Source organism: Helicoverpa armigera, chromosome 1, assembly GCF_030705265.1.
Source record: "Helicoverpa armigera isolate CAAS_96S chromosome 1, ASM3070526v1, whole genome shotgun sequence".
In the NCBI taxonomy this organism is placed as follows: Eukaryota; Metazoa; Arthropoda; class Insecta; order Lepidoptera; family Noctuidae; genus Helicoverpa; species Helicoverpa armigera.
The window spans coordinates 8,848,892-8,867,616 of NC_087120.1; the positions used below are offsets into that span (position 1 = coordinate 8,848,892).

General features: G+C 35.9%; 1 protein-coding gene across 2 annotated transcripts in view; it reads right to left on the reverse strand.

Moving 5' to 3' along the window:
* The window catches only part of LOC110381848 (glutamate receptor 1), a 139,069-nt gene that overhangs the window by 9,505 nt on the left and 110,839 nt on the right, over positions 1–18,725 (reverse strand). For both annotated transcript variants that reach the window (XM_049837397.2, XM_021342265.3), the window contains exons 4-9: positions 17,110–17,239; positions 5,141–5,394; positions 4,864–4,995; positions 3,476–3,673; positions 1,994–2,101; positions 361–592 (exon numbers count right to left, since the gene is read on the reverse strand). In XM_049837397.2, the coding sequence (XP_049693354.2) occupies positions 361–592; positions 1,994–2,101; positions 3,476–3,673; positions 4,864–4,995; positions 5,141–5,394; positions 17,110–17,239 (1,054 nt within the window). The remainder of the gene's footprint in view (positions 1–360; positions 593–1,993; positions 2,102–3,475; positions 3,674–4,863; positions 4,996–5,140; positions 5,395–17,109; positions 17,240–18,725) is intronic.

An 18,725-nucleotide genomic window follows, 5' to 3' on the forward strand; every position in this document is an offset into this window, starting at 1 on the left:
CGCCATCCTCTACTACCCTGTCTTCAATCATTCATCTCCATGCTGATTTTTCAAACTGTATGTCGGCCAACTAAGTTTGAAGTTGGCCGGGGCTCTTAGTAACATATGTTTTCAACATGGTTATAATATGATGTAGCACGTTGTATAATATGTATGTAGAAGTATGTAAATATTAAGAAGAATTTGGATTACCTACGTAGGTTCATCAACTGTCTAGTATCCATGGTAAAAGCTTTACTTAATAAATATATTACAATTTTGTTTTGTGAATTTCTATAGGCTGTAAATGTGGTCGAGATACAAATTCACATTACATTTACGATTTTAGTCAACGATAAATTCAAATCTAGTTTTACTTACAGTTGATTTCTAATTTTTCGGATATCATTTTGGTAAGGTCTGCACAAAATCCTTTGAATGGTTCGTCAGGTCTAAATTCCGGGTCTTCAGGGTCCTCGCGTATTATATACGGGGGCTCCTCGATGGTGGTCACAATATAAGTTTTGTTGCGGTCGTAGGATCCCGGCACGGCAGGATGATCTAGCTTAGGGATGACAGGAATAAGGCCTTTGTTTTCGCACCAAGTCGCCACCTATAAGTTTAAGACAGACGAATGTCAGTGACGAAAATAATTCATAAAATTAGATATTAATCGAAAAAATCATTAAAATCTGTTTTCTTTCTTAAACCACTCAATCACTAGTCAGTCTCGTGTACCGAAAGATCTTGACCATAACAACAATTTAAGATTGTATATATGTATGTATATAATTGTTTGTTCCCCGTGGTTTCATCCGCTTACCGTGGGTACTAAGTATAACATAAGCCTTCGTTACTCGGGTATAGTCAAGCTTCGCAACAGTAAAAATGAAACAAACAAAATCTACCAAATACTTGTCGAATAAACGAAGGGTTCCGTGCCATTGTCCATAAAAATCATGTCTGATGAATTGGAACCCCCTAAACTATTTATTTTATTCTAGTTTTCAGTACTGGTTGTTATTGCGGCAACAGAAATACATCTGTGAACTGTGTAGCTATCACGGTTCTTGATACATTATGGTGACAGTCGCACGGATGGACAGTACAGCACCTTAATAACAGGGTCCCGTTTTATCCTCCAGATAAAAAAAAAACATCTTTCTTATAAAGAGATATTGAGTATTGAGTATTGAGATTTTGTCTGTCGCAACATTTATAATTTAATATATCACTTGAATAAACATGGTTTAAGAATTCAAAGACGCATTTTTAATAATATAACTACTACCATATAAAAATAAAATGGTTCACTATAACATTAACTGTAATTTCAATAACCTAAGCACGTACGGACGTTCTAAATACAAGGTGTTGATTTGCATCTGTGCCATATTTTAAGAGGTTGACATAAATATCTACGTAAATAATCGTTTGGAATTACAGTAAACGGGAAATAGTTAATATGCGCTGATTTTTTTGTCATTGTAATGTCATAGTATTTCAGAAATAACCCAATTTTATGAATGAAATTTATGAGTGATCGTTGCGTATGCTTTGTGTGAGAGCGCAGCACTATTTTGAGGCCAGAAACATTCGCGCCGAGTTTGAAAACGGGTAGGTGACATTGACGAATTTCCGAAAAAAAAAAATTTTCGTACAAATGTTTGTGTTGTTTTAGGTTGAGAATCATTAGTATAATAACGTCCTTAACTATGGCACGGATGCAAATCAACAGCTTGTATTATATCTATCGGCTGATTTATTTATTAGCCCCATACAAATTATTTCAAATTCCCATCTTATGGGAACAAAAAATCAGACAGAATATTGTTATTTAATAATTAAATCTTGATAAAGAATGTTTCTGTATTGTACTAAAAAAAAGCTTTACGAATTACGATATCACTGAGAGATACATCAAGGTTAAACTCATAATACCCTCTTAGCACCGGGGATTAGAAATTGTACGTGAATGTATAAAAAAAGGATCAGCTAGACGTTTTCACGATACCTTTACGATATCACCATCCACAGTCATTTCCATGACTTGCAGAGTAAAATTCTTGCGGTGTCCTTGTTCGTTGAATCTTATAGAGCCGGTTATTCCATCGACCTCCGTCTAAAACAAATAAAGGACCTCCTATTGTGTTTCAATTTAATATCACTTCAGTATTTCACAATAAAGTACTCATGTCACTGATTCGCATTGCAGCTTTAAGTAAAAAAAATAAATGCCAAATGGAAGGGTTCATATTTCCTGCTTACGAATTTAGGCAGTTACCAAGTGCGAGGGTTAATTACGCGTCACCCAACGAAACCTAATTAATCGTCAAGGTCTCGGAAACTCCGCGCCCGCCCACTTTGCACACCCGATATAAAAGACGGGACCCGTATTCACCACCTGTGTGCTTGTAAATCCCTCAATTTGTTGTTTACATTATTGCTTTCACGAATTAAAACAAAGGAACTCATGTCCATTAGACATTAAGTATATAAAATATTAACGATCACAAGCAGTCATGGGTTTTGACGTGGGGTAAGTATTGTGTTCACCGCAGCACGCTTTGACATCAGCGCGGTACGCCGTTTTGGATTCGAAGGGATAAAACTACACTGCGACCTTAGAGCATTGTATAACGACGGGCGCCGCAACTTGTGTCATCCTTTCACAATTTTCGCTCGCACAAAAGAAGAGGATTCTTGTCGTATAAGCAAAATATTATTCCTTTTGTTTTTTTTTATTTGGATTGCTTTTATTTATATTGCACTGTAAAACTACCAGTTGACGCTGAAACGGTTAACGTCTTTCAATCGTACTAATACATGATAGGAACATATATCGACAAGAAAACATACAACATTTACCTATAGGTGGAAATTTACAGTACCTAGGTTATCATCAACCTTCTAAAATGAACACATAGAACGTTATTTTGCCTTCAGTTAGTGCGTTAGAAATTCAAATCCTCGCATTTGGTATTCATTAGATGCAATGCTTTGCCCAAAATTGAAGGATCATTAGTGTCTTGTATGTATGTAGCATTCATTCAACGCTTATGAGTATTTGTGCTGCCATATCCGATGAACACCAAGGTTATTTCTTAACCACAAGCTATTGACTGCCATGGCACAAAATAACATCTTATTATGCTGCTGAAGTTTTATGTGCACATTTTTTGTACCTATTAGGATACGTCTTACGTGGATTTCTTACAGAACATTCGCTTAACATCCTTGTTGAATATAGGTATAAATTGAAACCAGTCATTCGCACAAGCTTTTTAGGATTTAAGTTTACTCCTGAATATATAAGTTTGTTACCTGCATTATTTGCAACATTAGTAAACAGTGAGTTGGGGATCATTATATGATCGTCGCAGTACATATTAAGGTAGCTTTGAAAGGAAGCTTAGAACAAAACAACGCAAGGGTTCATAATGTGGTTTCAAAGTCTGTGCTGCGGTATCATTAAGAAAATCTCCAGTCTACGTACCTTTTTAATCATCCGGGATATTTTCTCTCCATGTTCGAAAGGGATGAGTTTATTCTTAGGATTGCAGTCCATAATTTTGCTGTTGTTTTGGCTAGCGCGTCTCAGTGTAGCTCGTAATATATCAGGTTTCTTGCGCATCAGACGAAGAACAGCATCGATCAAGACTTGAACTGCGTCGTACGTAAGAGCCGCTTGCGCCTATTTTAATAATAAGTTAAAATGGTTAAGTAAATAAATTCAACTTATGTGTAGGTAATTAAAATTAAAGTCATGTTAGGGTTTTACTAAAAAAAATTTGAAGGTTTTGGACATGAACGTCCGCTCCGCTCCGCTCCGCTCCGCTCCTCTAATAATCGTCCTCTTCACTGCCCTGCTCACCGTTCAAACATTATTCACTCTTCCTTCTTTGTGAAATCTATTCTTCTCTGGAATGAGCTACCTCTGGAGGTTAGGATGGTAAATAGTCGACACACTTTTAAAATGAAACTGCGAAATCACATCCATGGCAAGTTGGCGGAATCATTACAGTAGTTCATTTTTCCTACTATCTTCTCCTACATTCTCCTGGATACAGTTGTATATATGTATAGTTATATATAATATATATTTTTATTATCTTCCACTGATGCTCAAATTGTGTTGCACCTACCACTTCTATTTCACCACCACCCTAAGGTAGACTGGCAGAGAACGCCTAAGGCGTTAAGTCCGCCGTTGTACAATGTGCAAAAAGTATTTTAAATAAATAAATAAATAAATAAATGAACGTCGACGAATATAGTGGAAGTGGCCGACCAAATAAAAAATGAACCGATGGTGAAGTCGGTATGGTTAGAATGTTATTCGTAAGATGACGGCAGATAGAAGAGTATGGAAGACGAAAACAGATAAGGGCAGCAGGAAGATAAATATACTCAATATTCTGTGAATATTTCAAGTCTACGTGTCAACACATGGCAAAACTATAAGGGTATCCCCAACTAATTTGGACACGCATTCATCGCTTGTTACAATAATCGATCCATTCATGTTTTGCGTTACATTACATTAATCGATTATTTACGTATTTTATGTCCTCCTCCTGAAATATGGCACAAATGCAAATCAACACCTTGTATAAGTTATGTCTTTCAATCTCTAAACGCAAAACAATGGTTGGATCGGTTATTGAAATCCGCAGACAACCTTTAGTATCACGAATTTACGATACTTGTCAAAACTCGTTTGTCGTTCAAAATCATTGGTTATATGCTTACTCGTATTGATGAGAACTTTCTACTTTTGTAATAGAGCTATGAAGTCACTGGAATGCTAAACTATTATTAGGTGCCTAGTCGTATCTACTAGCGACTTCTAGGCCGGACCAACTAAAAAAGCTTTTTACTTACTGAAATAGTTTCTCTTCTCCAAACATCAATGAAGTCCCGCACAATTTTACGAGAAAAATCCAATAGTCGAAATCCAGTAATGTTGATAGCACCAAATTCGGTAACTTCTTTTTCCCAGCGATCATCCAATACCTGGTAAGTACAGGAAAAAATACTTTATTCACTCGAAAGTACTAAGCGTTGAAACTCCGCATACACTTAGTTACAGAAACTTGCAAAGTCGGGATCTTGAATTTCACAATTAGCTTTCTAACAATGAGCTTGGGGGATTACTCACCAGTCCGCTTAAGAAATAATGGTAGTTTCTTCGGCCGAGCTGCACGTCACGTACGTGCAAAATTAGCGTGGCTTTTGCTAGTTGAGTTGTAGAGTCTAGCACAACATATTTGTTACTCCATCGGTCCAGCTTCTCGATAGCTCGAAGGTACTCGACGACGTCGGATGCATTGGAGACTCGCTTCACATTTGAAATTCGGAACGTTGCATTTCCCGGTTGCAGGCTTTGGTATAACTGCTGTAAGCGCAGTAATCCTGAAACCAATATAGTAAATTAACCTTTGCACCTTTTTATGTCATAAGTGGCCGAAATTAAAGTTGCTTGAAATGCTTGCGGTTTTATCGCACTGTCATCAGTTCTGGATCAGATGATGACTACGACAGAAAGTCAAGTGAACTTCACATCGGTATGTAGCAACTACCATGTGTTTGGTCTAATTTCATTCGAATTTATGAGATCTTTACATCATAAAATATGTTATAACTGCCACATTAGGCAGGCTTTATAACGACGCTACCACGTTTAGGCATATATTATTCATATGCAAAAGAACTTTCCACCATTATACGTTAGGCTTTGCCACTGTGGGTATTAAAATAGTTTTGGACCCTAAGATAGAAAAGGATAAAATCGAAATTACCGATTTCACAAAACACTGAAAGGGACAAAATAAACTCAATCAACAGATCTACAGACACTAACTTTTAAAGCCACGTGAAAAGATTAATTTTGCTGTAAAAAGTTTTTTTTTTGCATTAGTGCGTTTTGTTCGAGTATAGGTACACATTTTTAAGAAAAAAAATATTTTTCCATGATTCAAATCCATACCGATGTTTTGGTTGGCCTACTCTGTCCCACATTAGCGTTAAGACCAGTTCTCTCAGAGAAGTAACGAGCATTAATTACCAGGTTTGCTCAATGCGGGTTCATGATTTCAGACCTCGAATTTAAGCCTTTGAAATATGGCTACTATACAAAATTTAAATTTTAATGCAGAACTAATCGAACACACAAAACAAATTAGATCTACATACGTATGTTTTAAGTGGATCTCTGATGTAAGTGTTCAAAGTTTAGTTTCCATTCTATCTGAAATGAAACAAAAACATTGTGATGCTCTTAGTGTCGCGTAAGACATGTTAGATAGCTATCGAAAATATTTGGTGTCGAATCTCGATACAATAAAAAATTATATTATGTACCTTCGTAGAATATTTTCCAAAATATAATAATATTGGTGTCTTAGCCGATTATCGGCCACGGCAGCTGCTTTCATGTAAGAAAATCAGCCAAAAAAATAGTCGTGGTGGCCTACTGGGTAAGAACCAACCTCTCGAGTATGAGGGTGTGGGTTCGATTCCAGTTCAGGCAAGTACCAATGCATCTTTTCTAAGTTTGTATGTACTTTCTAAGTATATCTTGGACACCAAAAGCTGATAAAAAGGTGAAGGAAAACATCTTTAGGAAACCTGGATTATATAGTCTATCACCAACCCGCACTGAGCGAGCGTGGTGATTAATGCTCAATCCTTCTACATGTGAGAGGAGGCCTGTGCCCAGCAGTGGGACGATAAAAAGGCTGTACCAGTAACCAGTAAATCAGCCAGCTGCGCATCACATAAATCTCAAGTGCTCAAGCATTTGCGCAGACACAAGTGCAGTCCCTTTTCCTTCAGTCTCATAGCCTGATGGAACGGAAATCCGACAAACAAGAGAGAGTCAGGCGCAAGACTGACATTAACGCGATTTCCGATGCACGGGTGTATCAATCACCAACTTCCAGACCGGGGTTGATTCTAAAACCCCGAAAGCAATTGATCTTGCAAATCATCGTTTAGGTACCCGACATCTGTGGAGTTAATGAGAGCTTCAACGGGGCAATAATTTGATTTTTTGTATAACTTTGATCCTCCTCATTTATTTTCATATGAATATTTTTGCATCCATCACTAAATTTAGTATCTTTTAAATGTCCAAGTCTGATAGGAGCCGAATTGTGATCAGCACCACCAACCTTTCAAAACGCCGACGAACCAGTTTCTTAGAAAATCTCCAAAATTAAAGTTTAGAATACACACTTGCGCATGCTTTTCTAACCCTTATACTAGGAACATACTTCACCCATTAAAACCTTTTGAAACATACATAAAGTCGTTGAAACCAAGATTTCGCATGCCCGGTGTCCGCTTTTTTTGCAAAAGAGTGTACATTGTAATAAGATCTGAATATTACAAATATGCATATTTGTAATATTCTGATAAGACATCATGATGATGAATGGTGCGATCCATTCATCACTAGTACGATTTTATTATGCAGCTCCCAAACTGGCGCTTTTGTCATAATTTAAGAGTAATATCCGCGAAAAGATTGAAGCGGTGACGAAGACGCACGGAGAAGAGGGTTGACGTGCGGGTAATGAAGGCGTTATCGTAGGATTTGTTGAGAGTCCCCCTGGCAAGAATTTCGCCTCATTGCAATTTCATATCGCGTCGTAAAGCTCCTTTATTTACCATTCTACTTAGAATTTCTGGTCATATTTGCCTAATTAAGAAGCCAATACCGGCTCAATTATATTTTACTCACCTTTAAATGTGCTGGTTTGAAAAACTGGAAATAGTTCAGATTTTTAAAGTAAAAGTTAAGTTTGCAGAAAGTTTTGAGACTATATCATTGACATCATACCGCTTGTCTTGTAAATGAATGGTATATGATGAATGTTAGGCCCCGGCCCCTGAGATTTTTATATTAAAGTATGGCATTGCATGGCATGATGATTGAGGAATGGAAAGAACCTACATTCTGTATGAAACGATACATACAACGTTTCTGATAATCCAGTTGAGATGTAAGTCATTCTCAATGGAAGGACATTTCCAAGTATGGTACTGTAAGATCGCCTCTTGTGTTCTTCTATTAGTCAGACAACCGTAACTCACACCATAACTTGCACTTACTACTGAAGGATACGAGGTCAACCTTCCAGGATTCCCTAGCCATCTCAAGTCGTGACCGTAACGCCTGCATCGTGCTATTTGAGTCACGGTCAAGTCGTCCTCATCGTGCTCCTGTCTAGCCATGGTTGTAGGTTTCATTGCTATGTTGTCGGTGAAAGACCTGGCAAAGTTTATTGTAACAAATATATTATGCAGAATGCACTACTTACCTGCCTCTGAATCCAGCATGCCTACACAACATACATAGCCTAAAACCCCTCTATACACGTATGTAATAAGACAAATATGTGTGAGACAAATATTTGACGGCAAATAAGAGGTCCCTTGAGACAACAGTCGTTCATAAATATTTTGAGTAATGCTATCGTATTCGATGTCGTTGAATATGTCATTCAAAGACTTTTTTATTCATATCTTACCTGTGTTTCTGATGCCGGAGAAGTCGTATGTCGTTTAAATGAGTAAAAATAGGGCGATTGGTATTAATTCTACTTTTTAAAAAGTTGTGGTAAAAAGACATTTTTAATAAATATATCTTTTTTATATTAATTCCTAGATACCCAATCGTGTAATTAAATATAATATAGCGCACATATTCACCTTAAATTGTTATTACTAACAATTGTATTTTGTGGTTGTATTTTTTCTGACAAATAACATTGAATTATCAGTTTGTGTTTTTACCAATTTAAAACAATATTCTCTACTACTTTTCCATTTTCAGAAAATCCTATTTTCATTCAGAGCTATGTAAAGTCTTTACTTGTTTGGAGTAAGACGGGTGGACTTGGGGCATTCGCGTTCATAGTGAACTGCACTAACTTTCCAAACGTCTTTTTGCAGCATCTGCCGAATTGGAATCGGAAACTTTTTCTTTATCTTTAAATGCCTAACTCGGTAACTACGCAGGCTTATCTCAGATATTCGAGGAAGATTCTGCAGTAGATTTTATAGGCCACGTATCCAGTGAATCTTATTGTTTAGATATGACTATTGCCAAGATTTTAGTTAGATTTTATACACCTAGGCAATGTATCAAAAACCTGGGTGTTCAAGGTAATTAATGAAATATTATGAATATTAGTATTTTCACTCACAAACAAATAACGAAGATACAACACAACACGATAAAATTCTGGGTTTGGTCACTACAAATTTTACATAGGTAGACGTGACGTCACCAGGCCCCACTCTGTTGTTGCGTTATATCTTAGAAATGGTTTGTTATTTTTATTTCAATAAATAATTAATACTTGCCCAAAATTTGTTACAGTCTAAAACCGAAACTAATTAGAATCACTATTTATAGCCCTGTAGTCACGCCTATTCCTTGTAACTGTGAATAGAATACCTGCTGTTTCACCGGTCAAAAACCGTAAGCAAAAAATTGCGGTCAAGTGCGAGTCGGACTCGCGCACGATGGGTTCCTTAAGCAGATAGGTCAACAAAATATAAAAACATAATAGCCCCCTAAAATGATTCATTTGATACTTGTTTTCAGTAACCGTTGTTGTAGGGCAACAACAATCTGTAAAAAGTTTAACTGTCCAATTATCACGGTTCATGAGGTTACAGCCTGGAGACAGACGAAAGGTGAAGTCTCAGTTATAGGGTTTCGATTTACCCTTTGGGTACGGAACCCTAAAATCCGTTTCTTTTTGTAAAGAAAATTATCTACTGACTACGAGGGATGTCGGGCCAGACGGAATTCCGGCGTTGTCGCTCGTTGGACGTGATTCCTCTCTAGACATGATTACGTCTTTTCTTATATTGTGTGAGATGAATGGGCTGCCGGCGCTGGCCAAGAAGTCAATTGCTCACAGTTCGTGACTGGCTAAGGCTTCTCTGTCAGTCTTCAGTGGTAGTCACTTAACCTCTATAAACTTTAATCGGGAAGTCATTTTGCGGCTTAATCGTTTGTATAGTGTATCTATCTTTCTTTGCTCATGAGTTTCGGTTTATGTGAAACTTAAGTTATTAGTAAAAATCTACGTCATCTAAGTATTTTCTATCCAAATGTAATAACGAAATACGAAAGTGTGTTTAAAAATTTAAGGTTTTTTTTAAATAAATCGACACCTACCTTCGACAGAACTTAATTGTGTGATGCGGGGGCGTAAAATATAATTTATCTTGATTTTGCATTCCATGTAGTAGATACTTCAAGAAGAGGTAATTTTCCTTATCGGAGTAAGTTACATGCAGACCATTATCTTCAAAAGAAGAAATACGGTAAAATCCTGGCCATTTACGTGAATTACGGGGTTCAAAGTATCAAAGGGAAAGCTTCTTATCTCATGACATCGTAAGAAAATCAAGGGTACCTACGAACCAGCCTAATTTGAAATGCCATTATTTATCTACGAAAATACGCGAAGTTTATTATTCTTTGTATGTAGTTTGACTATATAGGTAATATACTTGTATATAGGTAACGTTCTCTACCAGTCAACCTTTTATTAACACTACTAGCTGGTGCCCGCGACTTCGTCTGCGCAGGTTTAGTATTTCGAACAATATGTTTACAAATTGTAGCCTATGTGTTATTCTGATGTATAAGCTATATTATTGTAAAGTTTCATTACAAATCCATTCAGTAGTTTTTGCGTGAAAGAGTAACAAACATCCATACATCCATACATACAAACTTTCGCGTTTATAATATTAGTAGGATTGTGTTCACATATCCAAAAGAAAATTTTTCATATATTTTTTAGAGGCCAAAAACGAATGACCGTATTTTAAATTCATGATTTATAATTAATTGCTAAGACTTCTTTGCATACTCTGATGAGCGTAGCTTTCTTGTTGTGGTTGTTGTTAGTTAACTGTATGCAAAATATTAAGTTAGGAAGCAACAATTGTTTACGTTCTGGCGTGAGGAAGAGATGACTTAAAATTAAAAATACTTTATATTTCACCTCATTTTGCAGGTTCAGTGAAGCTGAAAGTAGGTGGTTTCTGCCATCAATATGAAATTAAATTTGTGATAACTAACTTGGTCAGCTGTAATGCAAAAGTAATAAAATTCATTATGGTTTCCGCAAGGATCCCAGGCGTTGCGTGGCTAGGAACGGAAAATCCGTCGGATTTATACATTAAACTCGCTGAATAAATTGGAAGTCGATAGGACCATTCCAGAACCCACATTGAACCTGCTAGTTATTCTAAAATATCTATGCATAAAATTTTATTCTCGGTGTTTCTGCACATGTATGCGGTTGTCTGCTATATTTTTTTGTGTTTAAAGTGTTAGGTGATACACACGCTTAAAGTACTTCTTGAGAATAGGATAAGTACATTATTATATTGGCTGTTTTCAACCGAACTTAGTTCCTTGGTCTCGCATACAACCAAACAACTTCAACAGTTTTGCCGCTAGTTAAAATTCTAACGAAATTCATGTGAAAATTCAGAGTACTTTTGAAGAAAGTGCAAATCATAAGTTCGACTACCAACTCGATGTCCCAAAGACGATCATCCCAAAGGGGTCGACTACAAAACAAATTATAATGAAATCGTACAGCAATAGCCAAGCCGAAGCTCAAAAGTTTATTGTGTGGTTAGCCCACAAACGCCCGTGCAATGTGATTACAAAGCATTTAACGGTCGAGTCGAGACGCTAGCTTGTTTTATTCAGTCTTGGTAAATCCTTCCTATTCTGTACCGACAATGCACTGGGATCACGTCTTCATTGTTGCCTGTATCGAGTTGACGATTAGGGGTTTCAATAACAGACCCGTGACGTTTAGGTAATCTATCGCCGTCATGAAATCTCTGCTACACTCACCTCTGACAATTTATAAAGAAGATATAGCATCAAAATACAGAAAACATTGAACATATCAGATACTACGGACTAGTAGTAGGTAATAGTTCTATCATAAATCATGATTTCTAGGAAGTTCTCATATAACTTAATTATGGTCATTAGCAGTTTTGTTATGATTTAATTTATCTTATAATCCTTGTAATATCATAAATGTGAGCGGAAGTTAGTATCGAATAAGTAAAGCTTAAAAATCGGAAGCTTTTTAAACTGTGGATTACATCGGACTTTTTGGACGGTAACATCAATGTTTACAATAACATGTTTTTGTTTGTCGCTTGAATTAGCTATAATATACAAAACATTCTGATATAGACTTTGTATTAATGTTCACTTGAACAGACTTTCCCCGTGCAATAAGAATAAGTCTAAAGCTTCCGACTTTACTGGGGAAAAGAGCGCACGATAAATAGGCAAAGAGGCATTGAGCCAGCAGGGAGATGGCGTTATTGCCTTCTGAGGGGGCATTGTTGCCGGTCGAGCTGGGGTTGCTTTGCATTCCCACCGCAAATGACTGAATGTGATTTTGCCTAATAATGGGTACGTACATGAGAACAAAGGAAACAATTGATATCATGTTGCGTAAATCAACATGCCTCTGCGCTGAGCTTAAATTTATAACTGAACGTAAGTGCAGACTATTGATATTCATTGTGCAACTGTAATTGACATCGATAATGGTAGCGATGAATGTGATAATACGACACGCAGTGAATGAGCGGTAAACAAATAAACCATTTTTGCTTTCATTGGACTGTGCAAATGTCAAGTCAGTGTACCCATGCCAAGTCATTTCAACAGTGAAATCCTATAAGATACACCTAACAACACAGGTAGGCATTGCCACTAGAATACGCGCGGAATTATTTATATTATGCGTACTTTGTAACTTTCCTAAAATATTCGACATTTATTCGAAATATTTTACACAGGGTCCCCCCTGTTGACGTCCTTCATGTGCCGGCTTGGCTCAATGGCACTTCAGAAAAACTGAAAAAGTTTTATAAACCAAACTACCTCTTGGAAAGGTATTACAGATTATAACTTTTCATAGACAAGGTCCGTAAGCTTATGTCGGGGAGTTTTCAGTTTGGTCTTATTTCCTCTTACGCACTCTTCCTTACTTTTTATATTGCGTAATACATATATATATATCAGGTAATATATGGACCACAACTTAGATGACATTTTATTTCATTCTTTTTCTCGTTTGGTGGTTAGAAGGTTCTTGGTATTATTTCATATATTTGTTACAGCCAGAGTAATAAATCTGGATATGATATATATTATCTAGCCATTATTCATAATGTCTACTCAATTTAGGTAAAGTGATGATTGACACATATATATTCTCCTATTATATTACTTACTTTAAATTATTTACGTTACGTTTACTTAGTCTCGCCATATTTCCAAACCACCCGTCTGCTTTATCCACAGTACCGCCATCTAAAGATAATGTAGGTAAAACAGGAACTGTTTTACCCACAGACATAGCTTAAAGAAGTTTTAATTTCTTTACATATAATAACCAGTCATTATGAATAATATCTATTTAATCACTATGGCTGTAATATATTCATAAAATTATTTTTATGTCTTATAAAGTCGGTCACAAAGATAATAATTCTATTTAGTTATTTTTGATTATGGTTGGATCAGTAAAATATTTAAATATGATTTCCCAACTTTATTTTTATTACCATACATATTTGCAAAACTAGCTTGAAAAAACCGAGCGACACCGGCCGAATCGACTGATGTACGAACAAACAATTATTATTGTCAACGGGGAGTACTAAAGATGACGTTTAAACCAAATGACAGATTTTCAGACAGATCACCAAATAACATAAAGGTTTTATGTCAATGTTTCAATGCAAACTGCGACCAAATATTATTGTCAAAATTTTTTACTCAATACAGCAAAACAATATACGACAAGGACTACCAAAATCATGGACTTCGCGGAAATTAAATTTCCCGCTGTCTACTTTGTCATCAGCCGGTGTGATTAATGTTGTGGTAGAATTAATTATTGAGGATGAGTACCGCTGAAGAACAATTTTGTACTGGCTGATTAAGTCAAATATTATTACTGCAATTAAATAATATTTTGATGGCCGACTAGTGTCCTGGTTGTCCTGAATCGTATGATTACAAATGACTAACTTTCGCTTGCGGCTTCGCCTGCGTTGTGTGTTGATAAAAAGTCTAAAAGTCTATGTGTTAATCCTGGGTATCACCTATCTACATACCCAACCAAATCGGTCAAACCGTTTTTGCGTTAAAGAATCACAAACATACATCCATACATTCTCAAAACTTTCACATTTAAAATATTAGTAGGGTAGAAGGATACTAGTAGGAAGTAGGATATCAGTAGGATTTACCATGGATTTACCTAAACCATCGTAAAAACACTATCTGTTAGCGAAAATCTATTCAGTTTTGAGTTTATAGCGTACAAATAGACAAAGCAAACGTCTTGGTTTTCTATGAGAACTGTACCTACAAATATAGCGCTTTCGAATTATGATGACTTCCCTGATAGTTCTAATTTATCCATGCATGTGATAGAAGCTAGGTATTCAGAGGATTCTTAAATTAAGGAAACTGAAGTTTTAAAATAATATTATAATAAAATTAGGTCAAGTTGCGTTTTTTGTTAAATCTATAAATTAAAGAGGTTATACTAGTGGCTCACCTCTTTTATTGTTCAAACTAGTTTATTTCACAAATATAGCAACAATAAATAAAAAACAAATATACTTATCTATAATTTATTCAGCCACTTAGTACTAAGTTACGTCTGTCCTCGACGGTTGACTAACAACAAGTCCCCTTGTCCAGGCCAAACAACGACTTTTATACAATAACCCCCACTATTCACAACACAAACTTTTTAGATCATTATTTACAAATAACTACTAATAAAATCATATTTTTAGCTTAAAATTCAAGACTTAGTCCAACATAATGAATTTGTTTTAGACTTTTTAAACTTTTCGATATAAAAATGAAATTTTTAACAACACTTTAAATTTCGGATTGAATTTATATAAAAAAAAACATACTAAATAAATGTTAATCACAAAACCAACTCACTGTAATTATGAATTGCATATAAAGGGAATCAAAATAAATACTTCTAACAACAATATTCTTACACATGATGCTATATATAAACATATGGTATCTTTGTAAATTAATAGTAAAATATTTTTTCATGTTTTAATGAATCACATAATTATTAATTGTTGTGAAACTAAATATATACCTAACATAAAATATTATTGAGTAAAAAAAATACAAAAACTATGTTATATAGGGTTTCCGAGACCGTGGGTATTAAACTCAGTCATTTCATTTTTCACACACGGAATTACAGTTGTCACAAAAAGTGAATATATTTCAATCCAAGCAAAAATCAGGTTAGTGTTGAGTTGGCTGTAACTGGCGTTAAGAAGAGGGTGTTTTGTGGATCGATATCTGATCGATCTGTCTTCCGTCATGAATACAATCTCGAATTTATTTCCGTTCCTCTAGATATCCAAAACCCCATCAAATATGACACCCCGATGCTTATAAACGTATCCATTCTTAATGAAAGTGTCTTGAGTGCTGTTATTTCTTTTGTAAAATCTGGTTTTCATATCGTACCTCTTTAGCATCTGCACAGCATCCGGCGCCCGCGACTCTCGGCCCCTGCCACGACATCCGCACTTGCTTTAATGACTTTCTCATTTTTATTTTCTCTTAGCTTTGCTCGCGTTAAGGTGAACTTTTGTTGTTAAGTCTTTCATTTGGCTTTTACAAGTTTCGCTATGATCTATATGAATAAAAAAATCGTATCGTAGATTGTAAATATTATACCAATAAGACATCAGTTAAAATGATAAGTTATATTAGTGCCACCAAACGCGTAGTACCAAATAAAATCTATTGGTAAAATAACCCAAACAGTTTCCTTAGTGAGCGTGCGTATTCATAGCTATCAGTATACGTACGTACTCAACCACATTTTATATGTAAATGGGGTTTTCCGTTTGCAAAGTGCTCCTTTTTCTGAGGTGATCCTGTGACTGTGACATAAAATGAATTTTACGTCGCATCAGATCCGTGACTACGCGTCTCTAAAAATCGTATTTATGCGTGTTTATATGCATATTGACATGTTGTTGTTTTGTACTTATTTGTATCTTTATTATATGTACACACTTTTTATTACATAACTTTTTTTGCTAAGGTTGTTCCAGTCCTGCCAACTTTTTGTGTTCTATCGGCTATATCCGCCAGCATCAGGAACGGCGTTCAAGCTACCGGTGGCTGGGGTCCCAGAGACAAAAACCTCGGTCACTAATTACCAGTCACTCTATCTATATATTGTATTATAATTCCGAGGACGTGGTTTTTTAACAAGTGTTTGGTCATGAAGTAAGTCTTCATCTTACTTAATCCTTCTTAATATATGTATAGGTATTATAAATATATATAAAATTATAAATGCGAAAGTTTGTGAGAATGAATGTCTGTATGTTTGTTATTCTTTCACGCAAAAACGGCTCTATCGATTTGGATGAAATTTGGTATGTAGATAGGTGATACCCTGAATTAACACATAGGCTTTTTGACAACACCCCACGCGGGCGAAGCCGCGAGTGGAAGCTAGTACTTTATAAGTATTTCGTTACAATCATCAAAAAGAAAAGAGTAAAGAATATCTAATTAGAATACGCAATGAAACAAATATACGATGTATGACTAAATTAACTCAACGTGTCATGAATATAAAATCAACTCATTATTGTTAATACTGCACTCATTATTCGAAGAGGAGAGTTTAAAATATTTCACCCCTCGCCTTGAATTAAAATTCCGGACGCGAGACTCAAAATTTTTTCCTTTTTTGTTCTTTGAGGGATAAAGGCGTAATATTTACCCGTCTTATACTTTTAACAGTCGAGAATACAAATGCGATCATAATACGAGTAGAAACTTGTAGTTTTAAAGATAGATATAGTATATATTATAAATAGTCTGCATGAAGTTTTAAGAGTAATTCTCGGATAATTTTATTTTATACATATTTTTATTATGTTTATTGTATTTTCTTACCTATTAGCCGTTTTGCTGATTTGATATTACCTAGTTGTTAATTGTTTTGTATGGGTAGAACTTACCATCATGAGAATCGTAGATGTAGATGACGTTTTTCCATCCGTAATGCGTTATCGTGGCCATCACGGCGCGGTGGTAGTCCGGGCGCATACTCACTGCGTAGTCGTTGAGACCTGAAGAAGGCGGGATCACCTGTGGACACCAAGTATAAAAGTTGTAAACTTGTGCCAAAAAAAAATTCTCAATCTTAAAAATAATTATGTTATTATTCCAATTTTTATATGTAAGTATTTACACAAAAATAGTATTCGTGTCATTCAAATATAGGTACTTATATAAAATCGTGGAAGTAATTCAGATATATTCTTTTGTTACGCTTATATCGACAGAAGCTAATTAAGCAAAACAACAAGAGCACCTCAGATATTTTTATATATAAAAGAAAGTCGTGTTAGTTACTCCACTTATAACTCAAGAACGGCTGAACCGATTTAGCTGAAAACTGGCAGGGAGGTAGTTTAGAGCCAGGAGAAAGACATAGTTTTATTACAAAAAATAAAAATATAAATACAATTTATTCCTGACATACAGAGTCATCTATTGATCAAACCAAAAATCTGCCGGATGCCACTATTCCACGCGAACGAAGTCGCGGGCAAAAGCTAGTTTGTTATAGAGATGAACGTAAACTTATCTCTGCTCTGGGAATGCGCAGGACTTCGTTCGCAATTATTGAAACTATTGGCAGTTAAATTCGAACGTGGTTTCAATCTTCAGAATAACAAGGTTCTTTTCAGAACTTCCGTAGCTTATTAAAAAAATGTTTCAATAACTTCTGCAATGCTGTTCAGAGTTCAGAGATTGGCCATCGCATTCAGACTTTATTCTTTCAGAATATGAGTAGGTACATTTTACACACACATATACAGCCGTATGCATTTTGTAACAAGTGTGGTTAACATGGCATATAGGTTAGGAGACATTTGAAGCAGAACCACAGTAATGTTAGTCGTAAATAAAATCCCAACGAAAGCATATGTAAAACAGTCATGTTAGTTCTCTTTGCAATATTTTCCTCCTCTCTGTCAGACGTCATACTTACATCCACTCCTTTCTGCTTCATGTCTTCTTTCAGGCGATCAATCCATCTTTTCCTCGGTCTACCTCTGCCTCTCCATCCCTCCACATTAATACTTAGCACTCTCTTTTATAGCATGCATTTCACACCGTCTCATCACATGCCCATACCACGACAAACGCTGACCTCTCATTTTCTCTGTCACTGGCGCTACTTTTAGGCTTCCTCTGATATACTCATTCCTCACTTTGTCCATTCTGGTAACCCCAGACATCCATCTCAACATTCTCATCTCTGCTACATGCACTCTTTTCTCATCCTTCTTTTTCAATGCCCTACACTCTGATCCATACAGGACGACAGGTCTTATGACGGATTTGTAGATTTTGCCCTTCAGTTTGAGAGGCATCCGTGGGTCACAGATAGTGCTAGTTACCTGTCGCCACTTCATCCATCCAGAATTGATCCGATGCGTAACGTCCCTGTCCAGCTCACCGTCACTTTGGTCGAGTGAACCAAGGTACCGGAAGTCGGAGCAGGCTGGTAGGTGGTATATATATTATATATTTTTAAATTAATATACTTATTATAATTATATTG